Source organism: Homarus americanus, unplaced genomic scaffold, assembly GCF_018991925.1.
Source record: "Homarus americanus isolate GMGI-L3 unplaced genomic scaffold, GMGI_Hamer_2.0 scaffold57980, whole genome shotgun sequence".
Taxonomy (NCBI): Eukaryota; Metazoa; Arthropoda; class Malacostraca; order Decapoda; family Nephropidae; genus Homarus; species Homarus americanus.
In genome coordinates this window covers 14,420,507-14,440,944 of record NW_024716703.1, presented here as the reverse complement: position 1 = coordinate 14,440,944, position 20,438 = coordinate 14,420,507, and the positions used below count along the sequence as shown (strand labels likewise).

The 20,438-nt window shown below is 38.0% G+C and overlaps 1 protein-coding gene across 1 annotated transcript in view; it reads right to left on the bottom strand.

Moving 5' to 3' along the window:
- Window positions 1–4,373: 4,373 nt before the first annotated feature.
- Window positions 4,374–20,438, bottom strand: part of LOC121858299 (ATP-dependent DNA/RNA helicase DHX36-like) — a 61,449-nt gene continuing 45,384 nt past the window's right edge. The window contains exons 5-9 of the mRNA XM_042354626.1: window positions 18,866–18,967; window positions 16,384–16,511; window positions 13,768–13,883; window positions 13,222–13,331; window positions 4,374–4,567 (exon numbers count right to left, since the gene is read on the bottom strand). Of these exons, the coding sequence (XP_042210560.1) occupies window positions 4,374–4,567; window positions 13,222–13,331; window positions 13,768–13,883; window positions 16,384–16,511; window positions 18,866–18,967 (650 nt within the window). The remainder of the gene's footprint in view (window positions 4,568–13,221; window positions 13,332–13,767; window positions 13,884–16,383; window positions 16,512–18,865; window positions 18,968–20,438) is intronic.

The following is a 20,438-nucleotide window of genomic DNA, read 5'->3' as shown; positions in this document are numbered from 1 at the left end:
ATAAATTATTAAAAGTCGAAGCTGTCCCCCCATGGTAGAGGGTTGAAAAGAAAAGGAGATGGTTACTGGCAATTATTAGGGTGGCATGGTTTGACCGCATTAAGATGGTTTGTTAAAATAGAAGACAAGTGCCGGCTGGATAGAGGCAGCCAGGCCTGCAGTAACATGGTAGTGGAATGATGAAATGGAAAGTGATAAAAAGAAAAAGTGATGCGGGATCTGGAATATGGGTGGTGATAAAGAAAAGTAACTGGAGAGAACCTCTGGTCAGAAGAGAGATTTTGAAGGCTAAGAAACAAGAAAGGATGCATTTGCAGATAAGCTGAGTATTGCAGTACAGATGTAGAAGGAATACGAGCAATAATTGGGTTAATCAAGGGTGTGCATGGTTGGAATTGTGTGTGAGAATAATGATAGTGGGATATCAAGGATGCTTGGAGAATATATACTACTGTTGCCTGCTTTGAATGTGGAGGTTAAGACTTGGTTGAGGCAAACTTTCGACAAACAAACCAATACTGTGGTATTATCATAACAACGGATGCATTTTAGTACTGAAAGGGATCATTATGCCATTATATACAGTATACAGGGGGTCCCAGACTTACAAACATCAGACTAATGAACGCCCACCAATACGAACAGGGTTAAACTTTAAACTTACAGTATTTTATTTACCTGATGACTTATTCTTTACTTTCCTTTACTGCATTTTGTCATTCTATTTCTTCTTTTCTCTTAAATTAAGTGAATTTAGATGTTCTGTATACAAGGACTTGTGCGATGATATAGTGGGATTTTAAACATTGTTCTGTAATTATTGTATGCACATAGCATGTTTCAACTTAAGTACATTTTTTACTTAAGAACGTCCCCAGGAACGGAACCCGTTCGTAACTCAGGAATCCCCCTATGGCAATGAGTTCCAAAACCATTACATTTACCTATGGGTGACATGAAGGCTTCATATGGGCACTGGGGGCAAATACTCAAAATACCTCGAAAGTTACACACTCGACAATCTTAAAACAGACTTATGGTATTCAAACTTAGACACAATAAATTTAAATTCTGCATGAAAAGGTGTTTTTGACCCAAAATCCCAAAAAGGGTTAAGGCTTACTATTTCGGCTATAATCTTGATCTCACCAATTTTGTTCAAAATCTCAATACAACAATTCATCCATCAACATAGTTTCAGTCAACGTCGTTTCGTTATACATCGTTGAAATTTTTTTTAAGTATGTATGAAAATGGCAAATGTAGGAAAATTTAAAAAATTTAGTACGAAGATGCTCAGCGCCTGATTGAGATAACAGCCCCCTGTAAGCGACCAGTGTGGGCGCCGTATGTTATTGTTTGGTGGTTGGTTGAAGCTCTTCCAACATTCACTTAAAATCCAAATACAAACTTATTTGAGTCCTAGAACAATGATGGCTAAACGTACATTCTGCACCACTACTGTTTGTGTTACATTAGAAGTCAAATTAGATGTGGTAAAGAGATTTGAAGGACACTGAACTGTAGACATGGCAAGAGTTGTCGGTTTGCAGCCTACAACTGTAGGTAAGAACAATTTGTGGAAATGCAGAAAATATCAAATCATGTGCTAAAAGTGTTACCCCATTATCCGATACAAAGTTAACTTGTAACAGAAGTGGCATGTTCATTGCTCTCCATACAGGCAAAAACTCTAAGTTTATTATAAACTTTAAAACAAGAAGAAGGTGATAGTGCTGTGAGACATTTGTGGCAAGTTGTGAGAAAATTTTGACCAGAAATGTACCCAAGGAACATAACCCCTATTTATATCATTGTGTCTGTGGCAAAATCGTTTTCAATTAACGTCATTAACGTCGCCCAGGGCCTGGGCGACGTTCCAGAACATCCGACCAGCGCGCCCCGGATGACGTTCCAGAATGCTCGCCTATTCCCGCCACTGTTTAAATGCCCAGTGCAGGTTATCAGGTTCCAGTGTAGCTATTTGCCTGTCATGCCACATGCTCAGCCACAGAGAAGCTTCCTGAACATAATTACCTACTTTTGATTTGTTTCATTTTCATTGATTGTCCATTTTATCATGCTGTATCAAAGTAATATTGCTAAAAGTAGTGTACAGCTCCTCCCCAACTTACGACGGGGTTAGGGACCCAAATCCAGGTCGTAAATCGAAATGTTCTTAAGTCGAAAATGCTTAAATAATAAGTCTCCTCTAGATCCCTCAATTCTGCATGGAAAGCACTGTGGCCATCAGTAGTCCATGATTTTGAGGGATTTGAGGAAGAAGCGGAGTTGGACCAGGAGATTGTGTCCATTGGTCAGTCATTGGGCCTTGAAGTGGAGGAGGTTGATGTGGAAGAGCTTGTGATGTCTCATGAGCAGGAACTTACTCCTAAAGACTTGCAGCAACTGGATGAGATGTTAGAGGCTGACAGTGGTGAGGAGGAAAAGGAAAGTGATGACCATATGTCAACTTCAGATTTGAAAGATGTTGTTCACTACTGGGAGAAGTTCAGGAAACTGGCTTCAAGGCACCCTAATGTGGAAAAAGCAGAACTTGCTTTGTGTAATGTTGAGGACACAGTGGTCTCCTACAAACACCAGTTAATGGTGAGGAGAGATGCCCCACAAAAAAAAAATTACATTTTTTTCACTAAAAGGCACCGGGAAAAAGATGCTACCCCTCAGCCTTCCACTTCAAGAAGGAGAGAGGATGTTCCTGCTGGAGAATCTGTCAGTCCAGAGGTTCCTGACATTTTCATGGAAGGTGACTCACCTTCCAAGAAGCAGTAAAATGCTTCTCCTCCACCCCCACTTCCTTCTCTTCTCCCTTCTCCTCCTCCACCTCCCACTTCAAATTCGTATCAGCATCATCATCCAGGAGCCTTCTACATACACACCTCAAAGTAAGTGTACTTTACTACCTTTTTTGTTGAATTTATGCAAGTTTTCGGTGAGCTGGAACCAATTACCCAAAAACCCATTGAAACAATGGTTTCGGTTAACGAGCAACCTTCTAGAAAGAATTGTGCTCGTTAACCGAGGGACCACTGTACTGTATAGCGATTTTTTTTTTGGCGAGGGAAATGGGCAGGAAATATTTCAAATTCATCACGACTACCAAAATTATCGAAATTTTCCAAAACAGGTATATAGCGATAAATTTATTTCCAGTAGACTCACAACTTACGTGGGGTTATGTTCCTGGGACCTCACATATTTTTTTTTTTTTTTACTGGGATTAGCCCACCCGGGCACAGGTCACTGACCCACATTGGGGCCTGGGGGGCAAAAATGTAATAATAATAATAATATTAATAATAATAATAATATTAATAATAATATTAATAATAATAATAATAATAATAATAATAATAATAATAATAATAATAATAATAAATAATAGTCATAATAATTCATAATAAATAAAACTTATGATAAAACAAACAAAAATAAAATAATAAAATAATGATGATAATAATACAGTAACTGTAATAATAATTTTAATAATAAAGAACTATAAATACAAAAATGAAAAAAAGATCAAAAGTGAGAAACGATATATGTATGTTGTGTTGTCAATGGTAAGAGAAACAATTGAGACCCTGCAATTGTGTGTAAATGAAGCAGAAAGTCAGATCAGCAACCTGGGACTTGGTCACAATTTTCGTGATGCCATATGGCAGCAGGGTCTACCATTAGACAACACATTATACTTCCAATATCTTCCCAGACGGTAGTACCTCCCTGTTTGGGAGCTGCCTACTACCTACTACCTATATAGTGTCACCTCTGAGCTGAATATAATCGTCTGGCTTCAGCCAAATAAAATATCAAAAGTGTTGTCCTCATAGTGAATAAATTATGGGTTAAGAGGACAGCTGTATATTGAAAGGTTTTGTTAGAGGAAGGCTGAAATGGTGTAGGAACGTGTGAAGAGTGGAGGCAACCAAGTGGGCAAATAGATGCAGGGGAGAGGAGATCAGGGTAGGGGACAAATATCATGGGGAGAGGTTGAGAGAGATGAATAACTTTTAACCAAGGCAAGCTCGGAAAATGGCTAAGTTAGATATATACAATTTCTTGCTTTCAGAGAAAAATGATAGAAGCAAAATCCCTTCTAAATATTCAAATTACTAAACAAACCTACCAGTAAGAATCAATAACACTTAAAAATTTAATAAATTACTTCATATGATGCTAAAACACAATTAAGATGTAACTCATGTAGAAAGTGCTGGGGATCAAGCTTTATATTTTTAATCAGTCACACTGGTAATTAATTGTTTGAGAGTCTGCATGTTACTGGGTGTATGTTACATGCATACCTACATGTACCTAGAAGTGTTTTATATACATTTAGTGTACTGTACTTACGCTTCTAGTCGAATCTGGTAACCAATGCTCTTGCCTAATTTCTCACCACGTTCATCAGCAACACGCTGTGCAACAGAAATGGCAGAAATACGTCTGGGTTGCGTACAAACAATGTGGCATGTAGATCCATGGCCATCGGCAATAGCGTCTTCCAAAATAAATTGAGCTACTTGAGTAGTTTTTCCACAACCTAAAAATAAACAAAGCAAAATTGGAACACTCAACAAAATACATTGTGCTGTAAGCTTCCTTTTTACCAATTCAAAATACTGTATCCCTGTTAGTACACTCAGGGGTTGATCCAGAGGAGGTGGGGCGGGGGTGGGGGGCCTGCTGAGAGTCTGGGAGCATGCTAAAGAAAGCATCAAGTAGGCCATCATCCCTGGACTATAACTCAGTGTGTACACTGACATGTAGTAATTCTGCATTTTTCATATTTATATAACAGTATTGTTCTCTATTTGCTTTTGTTATTACTGTTTCTTTGCCTACAATTTTAGATTTTAATGTTACAGTAAGATACTTTTAGGGGTAAATCTAGTGATCTGAACAGAGGCTAATGCATATATTTATGGATAAAATATCATGAAATTATTCTTTTTTTCAATAATCAGGCATTTTAAGAATATAACTTAATGGGAGCGTCCAGCTTATGTTCGAAATTCATTAATAAAATAATTAATCAATCAATATAAATTTTCTGTCAGCAATTAAGGACACCAGATACATTGTTACTCTACCCCAGCATCGGTTCTGCCTAATCCCTAATTTTTCTCTTATATTCTTATCAATTTTCAAAATCCTACTTCTCCAAAAGTTCTTGCTAGATTATTTTGAAATTCATGTCGAGAATAGGTAATTTACTCCTCTTGAACGTGACATACTGTATACTGTAGATGTTTTTGATAATCACTTTTGTTTTGGGTGCATGAATTGTTTTCCAAACTTACCATTTTTTCTTCCAAATATTTATAAAAATAAATAAGCAAATAATAAACCAAGCCATATATAAAGATAATCTATATGCTAAGCCCTGCATAATATGTTATTCTACTACAGTAATATCTCCATTAGCGGGAATCTCTCAATCCCGGAACTCTCCAATAGCCAGAATTTAAATTTACTCAGAATTTTTCCGGAAAATTCTCTCAATTCCGGGTTTGGGAACAAATTCTAAGATTGAAAATCAGGTGCATTTTCTGACAATTCCAAGAAAAATTCTGGAAAATCTTAAAATATTTTATTTCTGGGTCTGGGAATAAAATTTCAGGGCATTCCAAAAGATTGGATCATGCTCCAAACCATCCCCACATGACGCATGGGTGGCCCAGCTGCTTAGATCGCTTAGTTCATATTCTGCTGCCATTGTAGAAGGTTGATTCCTTGATAGCTGCTGTTTTTGTGTACAATTTGTGTTGTGTAGTGCTGTACATTATTGAACCACAACAAAATCAGTCAAGAATTCAGTATTAAGCATGTAAAAAGTGAAAGTGATTACAGTTACGTATACAGTGGTCCCTCGGTTAACGAACACAATTCGTTCCAGAGGGTCGTTCGTTAACCGAAACCATTGTTTCAATGGGATATTGGGTAATTGGTTCCAGCTAACAGAAAAGTATATACAAAGTAAAGCCAAAAATGCATAAAGTCAGAAACACTCCTAAAATTCCCCTAAATCGCCCTTAAATCAATATACAGTCGACCCTCGTTAATTCGGACTAATAGGGGGGAGGAGGGTGTCCGTTTTATCCGATTGTCCGAATTAACCGATTTAGGGGTTAATATCGCATTATATTTCAAAGTCATTGTTTTCGTCACGATTTTATCCCACTTTCCACTGTAATACGTAAGTAATTTCAGCAAAAATATTACATTTCCGTGAATGTATTATATCAAGCACAGTATGAATAGAATATCATTGTAATATAACAGTATTTTAACTGAAAACTATTAAAAAAAACGAGTAACATCTCAAGAACAGAAGCTTAGGTAAAGTCTTTTGTTTTCGTCATGTATTTTATCCTATTTTACATTGAAATACATCACGTTTCAGCAAAACTACTATTTATTTCCGAGAATATATTCATTCAGGCGCAGTTTAGGTAAAATATACTGTATGTGTGATGTAACAGTTTTTTAACTGAAAACGATTCGAAAAACACGTACCCTCTAGCCCTGTTCAAGGAGAGGACTGGGAGAAGCTGTTTGGTGCTGCAGACGATGACAAGGAAAATGATTTGGATGGATTTTAATAAAAATATTCAGAAATATGGTATCGTAGTATTTATTCAAGTCAATTTGGATAGAATATTATTGTAATACAACGGTTTTTTAACTGAAAACCAATCGAAAAGCGATTACGGTAACATCTTTTGAACGAACGAAAGCGAAAGTCATTGTTTTCGTCACAATTTTATCGCACTTTCCACTGTAATACGTATGTAATTTCAGCAAAAATATTACATTTCCGTGAATGTATTATATCAAGCACAGTATGAATAGAATACCATTGTAATATAACAGTATCTTAACCGAAAACTATTAAAAAAAACGAGTAACATCTCTTGAACATCGGAAGGTTAGATAAAGTCTTTTGTTTTCGTCATGTATTTTATCCTATTTTACATTGAAATACATCACGTTTCAGCAAAACTACTATTTATTTCAGAGAATATATTCATTCAAGCACAGTTAAGGTAAAATATACATGTGATGTAACAGTTTTTTAACTGAAAACGATTTGAAAAACACGTGTACCGTGATACTCAACAGCTGGTGGTGCGTCGTGCATCGTTGTAAACAATATGAGGTTGAGGTGGATTACCGGGTATTATAGTAAGTGCGAAATAACGAAAAGGTTTTTATTACCGGTATTTTTTGTAGATCAATGAGAACTGTGATACCGTAAATGATATGATAAGTTAGCCTGTGCTAAGAACTTCAACATAGACTACTGAAAGCACGTTGTAAGGTAATTTAGCCTAATGTAAGTTGGTGAGCATTTGCTGAAGGAACTGCACAGCTTTTCATTACTAATTGGTACATATTTTATGTTTCCATTGTTTACTGGCAGTAAATGGTAAATATTTTTCATGTCTGAAGCTAAAAGTTGCTCCTCGCCCTTCCCATCATGCACGGATTCAACCTAACAAAACTATTACCCATGTAGAGGTCGACCCCCAATTTCTTGCCTAAAAATTTGGTCTCAAAAACTCGAACTACACACGAATATATACGGTATGTACTTTTCTGTGAGCTGGAACCAATTACCCAATATCCCATTGAAATAATGGATTCAGTTAACGAAATTTTCGGTTAACGAACGACTCTGTGGAACGAATTGTGTTTGTTAACCGAGGGACCACTGTGTATATACACTAGAACTCTTAAATCACTACAGGTGATTAATTTTTATCTTTTGTGCAAAATATATGACTTATGTTCAAATTATTCACTGCCTTGCAAGGATTCCAGCAATGCAAATTATATTCTCCTAACTTCTTAGTCTGTGATATCATTTAAGATAAAAACTGTAAGCCAAAAACCCTGGCTGGGCAGATGGGGGAGAGGGAGGGAGGGAGGGAGGGAGGGAGGGAGGTGAGGTGATATGTTTGGCAGTTGGCACCGAAGGTCTGTCTGTTTATTCATCAGTCCTTAAGAGTGACTAGGCTTTTCTCTTATTATTTGCCACCGAAACCACCGGAGAGAATATAATTTACATTGCTGGGATTCTTGTAAGATAGTGATTAATTTGAATATGAATAAGCTATAATTTGCACTTGACAAAAATTTTAATACCCTAATCATTTAGTAAATGTACACTCCAGCTTTGCACTTAGGTCATTTATTTCTTTTACGTTTCTTTTAGTATGGTGTGTGCATGTAAATGAATAAAAATAAATGAAGAAATTTATGTAAATCTACCCAAAAATACAGTTGAAAAATGTTTACATTATTAAATGTACTAATTTACTAAAGTTTTTATCTCTTGTGCAAAATATATGACGTTTATATTCAAATTATTCACTGTCTTGCAAGGATTCCAGCAATGCAAATTATGTTCTCCTAACTTTAGACTGTGATATTATATAAGATAAAAACTGTAAGCCACCAAACCTTAGAGGGGGGGAGGAAGGGTAGGTGACAGGGACATGTTTGCCAGTTGGCACCATCGAAGGTCTAGTGAAGTATTTATTTGTTTATTTATGTCCTTTAGATTGAGTTTTTGTTTTTTGCTTATAAAATATCATAGAAGTGACCGGGGAAAATATAATTTACATTGCTGGAATTCTTATAATATAGTGATTAATTTTAATATAAACGTCATATATTGTGTACAAGAGATAAAAATTTTAGTACATAGTACATTTTAATAATATACAGTCAACCCTCACTTTACGCGGTCCCACATTCCGCGTTTCAAACGTTTAAGCGGTGCCCTGCCGGAACCTAACATGCTCACATTCCGCGGTGCGTGTACCCCATTACGCGGAGAGCGACTGGCGAGCCGCGCCATTTTTGGATCCAAACCTCCCGCCATCCGCCATGTTGTGTAAGCGGCGCGAACATGGTGCGCACAAGGTCGCCCAGTCATCAAAACATTACCAGTTCTTCACCCGCCACCCACTACAGCCGGCCCAAGTCAGTGATAGTGATAATTATAGTGAGGATATCGACTTATATGGACTTGGGGGGTTTGACAAAGAGGCCCTGTAAGCCTCTGTGGTGGATAGTGATACAATTGATACACGTGATACAGGTGAGGGCCAATAATCTGCCCTCTGCCTCGGAACCAACCGCCCATCCCCGTGTGCCCAGCCATCTTTTCTACTAATGTAAGTGTTAAAAAACCTAATATTATTGATATTTCTCTTAATTATTAATTGTGTGTGCATGCCATCATAAAGTTAAGATAATATTTTTACTACAACATAGTTGTGTGTCGTCAAAAAGTGGAGTTTGGGGGTCGGCCTGGACTCTATTTCAATTAATCCCAAATGTTATGTTATTCACTTTACGTGTTCCTCACTTTCCGCGGCACCCTGTGGGTTACATTAACCGCGTAAAGTGAGGGTTGACTGTACAATTTTTTCAACTGTATCTTTGGGTAGATTTACATAAATTTCTGGGTGTCTCTTTTTCTTCTCAGCACCGAGAACTCTCACTTTTACGCTTGCCAGCCATTTTAAAGGGAATTATAAACGAAATTTTGTCAGTACACAGCGCAATCACTAACGTTGGGACTCGAAAATACGTAATTTTTTTTTTTTTTTGTATGACTGAGGCGGTCGTCTGTTAGGGTGGTCGAGTATGTCGTAAGTCGAGGAGTGGTTGTACTGTATTTATGGTGTTTTTTATATCATTATTTACCGTTTTAATACATTTAGTACATTCACCGGAAGATTTGGACAATCAGCTTTTTTGGACAGGTGGTCCCCTCTTTTAGTCCGGATCTTTGAGGTTTCAAAATCCAAAAATATCCCAAATCCGAATGCCTTAAGGCATGAAGCATTTCTGATAAAGAATTCCCAACCTGTATAGTATATACATTATATACCTTTGTTCATGACAATATTTTGAAATTTTCAAGCAAATTACTTTTTATTACAAAATGAGAACATATTTACAGAAGAATTTGTCCTAATTCAAATACAGTACATTATACTCTCAATTTAACAGAAGGAATTTTTTCCATTATTTTTCACTCTATTTAGCGAACTAAATCGCTAAATTGAGATTACAGTGGGGTATGCTATAACGAACGAATCCTACTACGAATATTCCAGTAACGAACGGTTTTACCTATAAAATTGAGAATGCTATAATGAACGAAACTCCTACAACGAACATTATTTAAATTTTTTTTTTGTTCTAATTTATTGTTTTTTTTTATTACAAATATTAATGATATTCTTTATTTCAGGGGTTTAGATGCATATTTATGCACTTTTTTTAAATTTTTGCAATTTTATATTATATTTTTCAGTGTTAAGTGGTTGTATTTGGGGGCCTGGAACGGATTAATCCTATAACGAACGAATGCTATAACGAACAAGGTTCTAGAACCAATTAGATTCGTTATAGCATACCCCACTGTAATTCCATTAATACAATCACAAGTACAGAGACACCTCAGATACATGATATGTACAGTGGGGTATGCTATAACAAACGTAATTGGTTCCAGAACCTCTTTCGTTATAGGATTAATCCGTTCCAGGGCCCCAAACACAACCACTTAACACTGTAAAAATTCTGTGGAAAATGTAAAAAATACGGTACTTTATCTTACCTTAGTGTTGTTCAGCATGCAGGACAGGAGGCAGAGGGGGGGGGGAGAATTATGGAGAAGAAGTGGAAGGAGAGGAGTCATCCTTCCCAGCCCTCTTTGGTGACTGTCTCACAGGCACTTTGTTTGTAGGTTCTTTTGTTACCTTTGTAAAGAAGGAATCCAGGGTTGGCTGCTTCAACCTTGATTTCTGGACCTTCCAAAAGTAGTTCATAACATTGTCATTGAACACACTGATGGCCTTTTGCACAGAACCAACATCAGGATGATAATCCTCAGAGAGCTTGGGCAGTTTGCTCCAGCAAAAGAACGCATCCTTGAGATCTTTGGCTGGAATGATGCGGCTTTCCTCCTTGTCCTCCTCCTCCCCTGACTCCTCAGAAGTTAAGCTCCGCTTCAGTGTCTCGTTTTCCTCTTTGTGAAGCTCAAGCAGCTCCTCAGTGGACAGTTCCTTACTGTGCTCTTCCACCAACTCCTCAACATCATCATCATCCACTTCCAGGCCCATGGAGTTGCCCAGAGACAATTTCATGAACAACAGCCTCTTCTTCTAACTCTTCGAAGCCTTCAAAGTCTCTTTGAAGGACACATTCAGGCCACAATGGCCTCCAAGCAGCACAAAGACACCTCACAGTAACCTCTTTCCAGGCTGAGGTAATTAAAAATACAGCATCTGCTATATTGAAGTGACTCTTCCAAAATTCCTTCAAGCTAACATCACTGGAAGAAGTGGATGCAAAACATTTTCTAAACAGTGCCTTTGTGTACAGCTTCTTAAAGTTAGAAATTACCTGTTGATCCATGGGCTGGATGAGAGGTGTTGTGTTGGGTGGCAAGAAGTGCACAGTGATGAAGTTCAACTCCTCTGGCAATTCAACCATCAAATTAGGAGGGTGGGCTGGTGCATTGTCCATCACCAACAAAGCTTTCAGTGGAAGATTATTCTCCCTGAGGTATTCCCGAACACTGGGTCCAAACACCTCAATCACCCACTCAGAGAATAAATTCCTGGTCACCCAAGCCTTTGGGTTTGACCGCCACATAACACCAAGGCGGGTCTTCCTAATTTTTTTGAAAGCTCTGGGGTTTTCTGCGTGGTACACAAGGAGTGGCTTTATTTTGCAGTCACCAGAAGCATTAGCACAAGGAAGGAGGGTAAGCCTGTCTTTCATTGGCTTATGGCCAGGGACAGAAGTTTCCCCCTTGGTAATGTATGTACGGCGAGGCATTTTTTCCAAAAAAGTCCAGTTTCATCACAGTTGAATACCTGCTGAGAAACAAAGCCTCCCTCTTTAATAACATTAAAAAAAATGTCATGGTGTTCCTTAGCTGCTTCCTTATCTGCACTAGCAGCATCACCATGTCTCACAACACTGTAATTTATTTCTCCTTCTGAAACCAGTAAACCACCCCTTGGTACCCCTAAACACTGGCACATCACTATCACTTCCACTGGGAGTCTTGGCTTTAAGGTCCTCAAACAATTGTCTGGCCTTCTCACAAATTATAGCTTCACTAATGCTATCACCTGCCATTTCTTTCTCCTTTATCCACACTAAGAGTAAATTTTCCATCTCCTCAATCACATTACACCTTGCTTTGCTAAGTCTAGAGATTCCCTTAGCCACTTGCACTGTTTTCAACTCCTCTTTATTCTTTAAAATCGTACATATAGTCGATTTAGCCATCCCATACTCATCACTAAGTTTCGCAATGCTTGTTCCATCCTCACGTTTCTTTATGATTTCTTTCTTAGTTTCAAGAGTTATGAGCTTTCTCACTCGCTTTGGACGATTCATTGTCACAATTGTACACTTGTATAACAAAATATTTATACAAATAACTCTATTTCCACATCAAAAGACGAAATTTCAACAATAACAGTGGTGCACTGGCTACACAATGAGACAAAGATGGCGCCTGACGCTCTTGTTGTGGGTCGCGGTACAACAATATTCATGCGCCAGGCGAAATAGTCCGGTATTCATCCGCGTTCGTTGTAGCATTCTCAATTTTATAGGTAAAACCGTTCGTTATAGGAATATTCGTAGTAGGATCCGTTCGTTATAGCATACCCCACTGTACATAGAAACATTATTCATAGCTTTCCTTAAATTAAGGGGTTTGGTGTTTGTTTTAAATTTTTACTATAATTTCCTAACTTTTTTCCAGTTGATAGCTTCACTCTTGACTTTCTCCCCCACACCACTTCCTTTCTGAAACTTCTGAGAGACTTTTGGCATGATGTCTAAGCCCAGTAGTTAGTTGACCGAAAGGTAGACCAAGAGGTAGCAGTGAACACATGCGGTGGCAGCAGGACACAGACTGAACGGATGTAAACAAACCCCACACGCCAAGCGGCGCATTTGGCGTGAAATTTAACGGAATCACGCTCAATTTAGCAAATTAGTTAGCTAAATTGAGCAAAAATAACGGAAATTTGATTTAGCGGAAAATTTGATTTAACGGAAAGGGGTGGTTCGAATTAGTTCGCTAAATCAAGAAAATACTGTACGGTATTCATAAACTTATCCCCAAAAGACAGTGACACTCACCTGTCTCACCACTCAGTACAACCACTTGATTTTCTTGGATCGTGTCGATAATTTCATCTTTCATCTTGTAAGACGGCAATCTTTTGCGAACCTTCAACATCTCTTGGTATCTTGGATTGAAGAAAATCATTATACATTAATAAATACTGTATGCCCAAAACTTAAAGATAACTAGCATCCTCAGTAACATATCTTACTACTATGGGATAACAAAATGTTCGGTATTTGAGAATTTAAAGATACATTACATTACCTACAAACACAGAAAATACAGCAAACTACAGAACACTTCATGATCTCAAGTGAACTGATTGTAAATCTTTTTCTGCTCAATGCAAAGACAAATAAGTTTCAAATTAGAAGTAACCTGACTAAAGCACATCATCATCACCAAAACATTACAAAACACACAACATGATAACAAATATATGAAACATCTAGCTGGTTTCATTCAGCCATTACCTATACACTAACTGGTTCCATCACCTGTTAACTGTACACAACACAGCACAGTGGACGGAATGTGAAATTTTCCATAACACTTACGCCTTACTATTTTGCTGTTCTAACATGTCTTCATAAAGTCTGTTGTCCATGACTTCTATCCGTGGTAGACCTATTTGTTTTCCTTTTAGAGCATGAAGACCACCAGCATCCCGCTTCTGAAATTTTGTACTGATTGTAGTTATCATTCTAACTTACAGTAACAACAGCATGCAAGAACTACTGCAAATTGTGCATCCAAACTAAGTGTCTACATCTCTAAAATTACTATGGCTAGCAATAGAAGAATACTATTAAGCAATATGAATGCAAAAGGATGAATTGAGAGTAATATTAATACTGTACAATAGCAAATAGGGGATTACAGGCAAAATGCAAAGATGTTTATTGATGTTTGTGTTGGGAAAAAATAATCTCATTGTACACTGTTTTACCAAAAGCAGTATCCAGTTTTAAGTATCAACAGATTTCCACAGCCAATCTAGGAATTTTCTAGCCCAACATAGCGGGAATGCTTGCTGGATTAAGTCAATCAAGTGGTTTGTATTGTTTGCTCTGTCATGTATATATTCCTCAAATGATACTTTGTTATCTACTACCACTCCCAGGTCCTGTTCCATCTCTAACCTCTTTAAATCAACTTGCTTTTTTTCATCTTTCATATTATACTCTATATGGCAAGCAGCCTTTACTTAACGGTTCTCTAATTTCAATATTTTTCTCACCAACGTCGGAGACTATTTCATCATCAGGAAATGTAGTAAGATTACCTACAATGAATTCAGTGTGTGTACCAAAGCAGGAATTCATTGCCCTACTATCCTTCAACTTTGCCTTCTCAGTGGAAAGTCTTATAACAAGGGAGCCAGTTCTTGTCTTCCTGTAGCTATAAACAGGAATAGACTTCAATACTCTCTCGACACTTCCAGCAACAGCAGCAACCTTAGCCATAATGCCCCTCTTTGGCTTCAGTATGAGTACCTGCTGTGTGTGGAATGTCCTATCCCTGCCCAAACACTGATCTTCACACTCACTCCTTTAGTACCATCGTGATTTCTTTTTAGCTCTTTCAGTTCCTCTTTTACAATGTTCACGAATGATTGAGGAGATTCGTGAGAGATCGAAGCATCGATTCTGTCCTCCTGTGTTTTCAGCCTCCTAGTCACACCCTGCTTAAAATTCTCCAGAATGCTTGTCATGAGTGAGACTACCTTGTTAGATATTTTAGCACAAAAACAGCAGTTAGCGAGGGAACAACCTTCTACAATGGCAGCAGAATATGAATTACGTAATCCAAGCAGCGGGGCCACCCATGCATCTGGCATGTCGGGATGGGTTGGAGAATGATGCAAAATTTTGGAATGCCCTGAAAATTTATTGCCAGACCCAGAAAATTTAAAATGTGTTTAAGATTTTCCAAAATTTTCTTGGAATTTTCAGAAAAAGCACCTGAGTTTCAACCTCGAAATTTGTTCCCAAACCTGGAATTAAGAGAATTTTCCAGAAAATTCCGAGCAAATTTTAATTTCGGCTATTGGAGAGTTCCGGGTTTGAGAGATTCCGGCTAACAGAGATACTATCACTAATTATTTTATCGTGATTACTCAAAAAAAAAACTTTTTGTAGATAATTTATGTACAATGCCATTACAAGAAATCCCACCTTTTTAACGCAAATAGCAAGCTTACTATGACTCATTACATACAATTACAGTGATATCCCCATTAGCCGGAACACTTGGTACAGAGCACTTCCAAGAATGAGAGATTTCCGGATAACGAGACGATTCCCTCAAAGCCGGAAAAAAGTCCCTCATCTCCGGAATTTTCTTGGAATTTCCGGAAAATGCACCTGATTTTCATCTCTCACACCCGGAAAAGTACTCCCCCATCCCCAGAAACTTCCAGTTATTGGGAAAATTTTCTCAGAATTTTCCGGAAAATGTGCCCCTCTGAAAATCGTACCCAAAGCCGTAATTTTCCAGAAAATTCCGCCCTTGAGAAAGATTTCCGAGAAAATTTCAATTCTGGCTATCAGAGAGTTCCAGGTTTGAGGAATTCTGACTAACGGAGATATTACTGTATCTCTCATGTGGTGCAGTCAAAGTGCGGTGAGGCTAGTAACTTGCCAGACCCCGAGGGAGAATGCCTACCCAAATCTAAGAGTGTTAAGCAGCATCCTCTCAGTTGGTTCCACTTGAAGACACAAAGTGTACTAATGATGCGCACCTGGAGAAAGTGGTGATGGGCTACCATACTTTCTAAGAATATGGGTAGGGTTGGTTGCTAGATAAACTTGCCCAATAGTGTCAGCAAATAGTTGAGCTTTACACAACAACACACCTCGAATAAACCTCATTGGTTATGATACTAGCACTAAAACCATGGTAACGGGAGTCTTACATTACTGTACCTAATATATGAACTGGTTACAGAAGAAAAGTGTTTATCAGGTGGTGAGCAAAATACATAGCATAAAGTAACATGGCCAGCTTATGTTTTATGTGGAGTAAAAGTTGTAAAACAGAGAAAGTTTGATAATCAGTTAGAAATATAATCTAATGAGGAAGCTGAGAATGATAAAGGGTACCATCAATGGTCAGAACAATGGTTAAAAACAATAAATTAGTGAAATACACAACACTTTAAAAAAACTTACCAGGTTTCCAAACACATTGGCCATATACGCTTGCTTGAAGTCGGATTCACTGATATTCTCCAGTCTCTGTGTGAAGGTGTCACCACGAGATCTCTTCTCATTGTCCTCACCTGGTATAGGTACATTAGCTGTTGTAAAAAAACTATAACATCAGATATACTGTAGATAAATGATAACATCATGAAAAATCCCAATGCCATCATAATCAACTTTCTTTTTCTTTAAATCTTGCTCGCCCTTTTCTAATGTATTACAAGAGTGTGTGTGTGTGTGTGTGTGTGTGTGTAATTCACATCTTCAGGGGTGAGTACAGACTAAGGAGAAGTACAAAACAAGGTACATATATATACAGAGGAGGGTGAGATCAAGTCCACAATGGTCAGGTATAGGTAATGACCCTACTAATCTTCAAAAAAGCACCCCAGTGGTCAGTAGTCACGTCAGAGGGTAAGCTGACCCAACCTTCTCACCTGGTTATAAATCTTCTTAATTACGAAATTATCCAATTTGTACTTACCATTACTCAAATTCATGTTGACGGGTTCGGTGTGTTTAATGAGACTAGATTCTATAATGTTCCTACTGTCAATTGAATTACAAGGTAATATTGAGGAGGCATTATCCCAGTCAGTGCAATGCTTATTATCCCTCAAATGAACAAACAGAGCATTGGATGCCTGTCCTAACACTATACAGTGGGGTATGCTATAACGAATGGATTCTACTACGAATATTCCTATAACGAACGGTTTTACCTATAAAATTGAGAATGCTATAACGAACGAAACTCCTACAACGAACATTATTTTTTTTTTTTTTTACTAATTTATTGTTATTTTATTACAAGTATTAATGATATTCTTTATTTCAGGGGTTTAGATGCATATTTATGCACTTTTTTACAATTTTATATTATATTTTTCAGTGTTAAGTGGTTGTATTTGGGGGTCTGGAACGGATTAATCCCATAACGAACGAATGCTAAAACGAACAAGGTTCTAGAACCAATTAGATTCGTTATAGCATACCCCACTGTATTTATGTTGTTTAAGTCTAGTTACAAGATCTTTACCTGTCTTGTAACTAGACTTAAACATAAATATAGTTTGATAACTAAACCCATAAACATTTATGAATGTTGCTTCCAGTTCACCTCTAATGAGTGCTACCACAGGTAACCGGAAACTGCAGCAAGGCAATCATGGAAAATGGCCACAAAACGATGATGATGAAACTGAGAAGCCATGTGAACAATACAGGTAACCCCCGAGATACAATGAGGTTATGGTGTTGAATAACATGGGGTTCAATGGGATACATTCCCAGCTAATCCCCAAATACCCTTGTATCACCAACAAAAAATTTCCTACAATTCTACTATCAGTGTAAAACAATTAAACACTCACCACATCATATTGAACAAGTCTGGTCATCATCACGTGTCCCCTTTGAGGCTAATGGGACTCTTGTAGGTGGAGTAGAGACATCACTCTGACTCTCACACAGCCTCTGAGGAGTCTCATACTGCTTAACAACGTCAAGTTTCATCTCAGAGACCCGGTTGTCTTGAATGCCTCGGCCTTCCCAGACATTTTCAAAGTTACACTGCTCACTTCAGTCACAAAAGCAGAGCAAAAGCACTTGTCACAAAAACAGAGCAAACAATGATAACAAAAACAATGACAGCAGCCAACACGCTCACATTTTCAAAACAAGAGAGTCGAAGCACCTTACAGTCATAAAAACACAGAAAATATCACGTCACAGTCACCATAACACAGTTCAATCTAAATGTTAGTACTATTCTCATACTATTTAAGAAAAAAACACTGATGATAAGTACCGTACAATGTACGATGCTGGCCGAGAATAGTGGAGCAATGCAATCGTGGGTTTAGGATTGACAAAGAACCAAGGGGAGGGCTGCAATGCACGGGTTGGCCATGTGGCGGCACGTGGGTAGGCTGACATGTGAACGTAGAGATGTGTAGTTAAATATTGTGCTTGACATAGAAGAATATAACTTGCATCGCTGGAATTCTTGCAAGAGGCGATATCGATGGCTATTTGACAGATATCATTAAAGTGAGCCGTTTTGATCGTATATTGCGAGATGGTGTTAATTTATAACCATCATTAAAGTGAAATATCGCATCTTGGAGGTTACCTGTACAAGTTTATGATCCTAATTGATAATAATAATGACAAGATAGTATCCAAACACTAAATGACTCTTCAAAGAAACTTATCAGCAAAAATTGGACTAACTATTCGTAAGATTTCTCGGCATACTTTAGTTCCTATGAACAATGTGTATAGGTTAACATAAGTCAGAATATGTGAAGTATGCACATAGACAAACTGCTTGGTAATATCACATTAAAGTGGTTGAAATTTAATATAATACCGTAGACAGGTTTTTATACAAAATAATGACCCCATGCATTAACTTTAGTACTAGTATTGCACACACCTGATGTACCTTTACGTTTTTGTTTGTTGTCTTGCATCCATGCGTACGGGTTGGAGAAATGGTCAATCTCGTCAATGTCATTATTGCTGCAGCCAGCCTCTATCTTTACCCCTAAAAGAAAATTTACAATTGTAAATATAATGAAAGAAATCTGTAACTTTGGTTTAGAGATGAAAATGACTGCACACTGCTTTGACACTTTTAAATTTATGTGAAGTTACTACAAAGTTTGGGAGGAGGTGGAAGTGATCAAGGAACAATCAAGTAACAGCCTATTTTAGTGTTACTGGTTGTGAGCAAGACCGAACAGACCCAATCCCTCTCCTCTCTTATGTTGTCATATCAGGGGCTTTCCCTCACGGAAGCCAGACACCTTATCAACCCTAATGACACAATACTTGCTAAAATCTCATTCGCATTCCTCCCCAGAATCTTAAGTAAAGGCATAGATAACTAGGGGAAAATTAAGTCCACAGGACACCTCCGCTACACCTCCTTGCTCACTCGCCCTCCTGATGGGTTGTTTGTTTGGGCTTCAGGCCTATCAACTGCCAGGGTCATTAAGGCCTTCAACATCAAGCTACATCAACCGACTGAAATATCCTTAACACATTCTTAAAGTGTTTAGGACCACATACACTATCAAGAGATGCTGCGTCACAGAATATGGTTGAGCGTGAACAGAGGAAGAGGAGTCGCTACGGGCGCGTGGGGTGACTCGTTGTGCTGCAGGAAAAGGCTCGCAAGCTAGCCACCATAGCTATCATCTGCTAACCATAAATCATCGAAATCGTGAATCGCAAACCCGCAAATGGAAAGGGTCTACTCTGTGTGTGTGTGTGTGTGTGTGTGTGTGTGTGTGTGTGTGTGTAATAATTATAATAATTAACGGTTTAATGAATAAGTTCTGCAGCCCGAAGGTTGAAAATATACATTGGAAATAAATTACTTATTACATACATTGGTGGTTTAACAAAAGCCTTCATTAGAGAAAGGTAAAGGAACATACAGTGTGTGTGTGTGTGTCCACCGCGATGCCCAAATCCCCCCTATTTACATTATTTCTTATGGGAGAAATTGCTATGCTATTCGCAATTTCGATATTCACAACGAGTTTCATAACCGTAACCTTTGCGATAGGTGAGGCAACCTGCGCACCCACCCGCCCGCCCACCCCCCACCCCCCCCCACACACACACACAAACACACACACTGAATTTACAGTGATCCCTCGGTTAATGAGCGCCTAGGTTAACGAGATTTCAGTTAACGAATTACCTTCCATAAGATTTTTAACCTCGGTTAACGAGCAATCCCTCGATTAACGAATTTCTTACGAGTACCCCTCAACACGTTTTCTCTTGCATTTGGCGGCCCACCAGCTGTAGTATTAGTCCGCCAATACAGTAATCAGTTCTAGGGCTTAAATTCCTTAATATTTTAGTAAATATCAAGAAGTTTGTACTATTCAATAATTTTAAAAGTTTTATATTAAATTTTTTAGTCATTTTAACAATTATTGAACAAAATTGAAGTATAGGAACCTAGTTTTTTGCGCGCCAAACAGCCACTCAACACACCA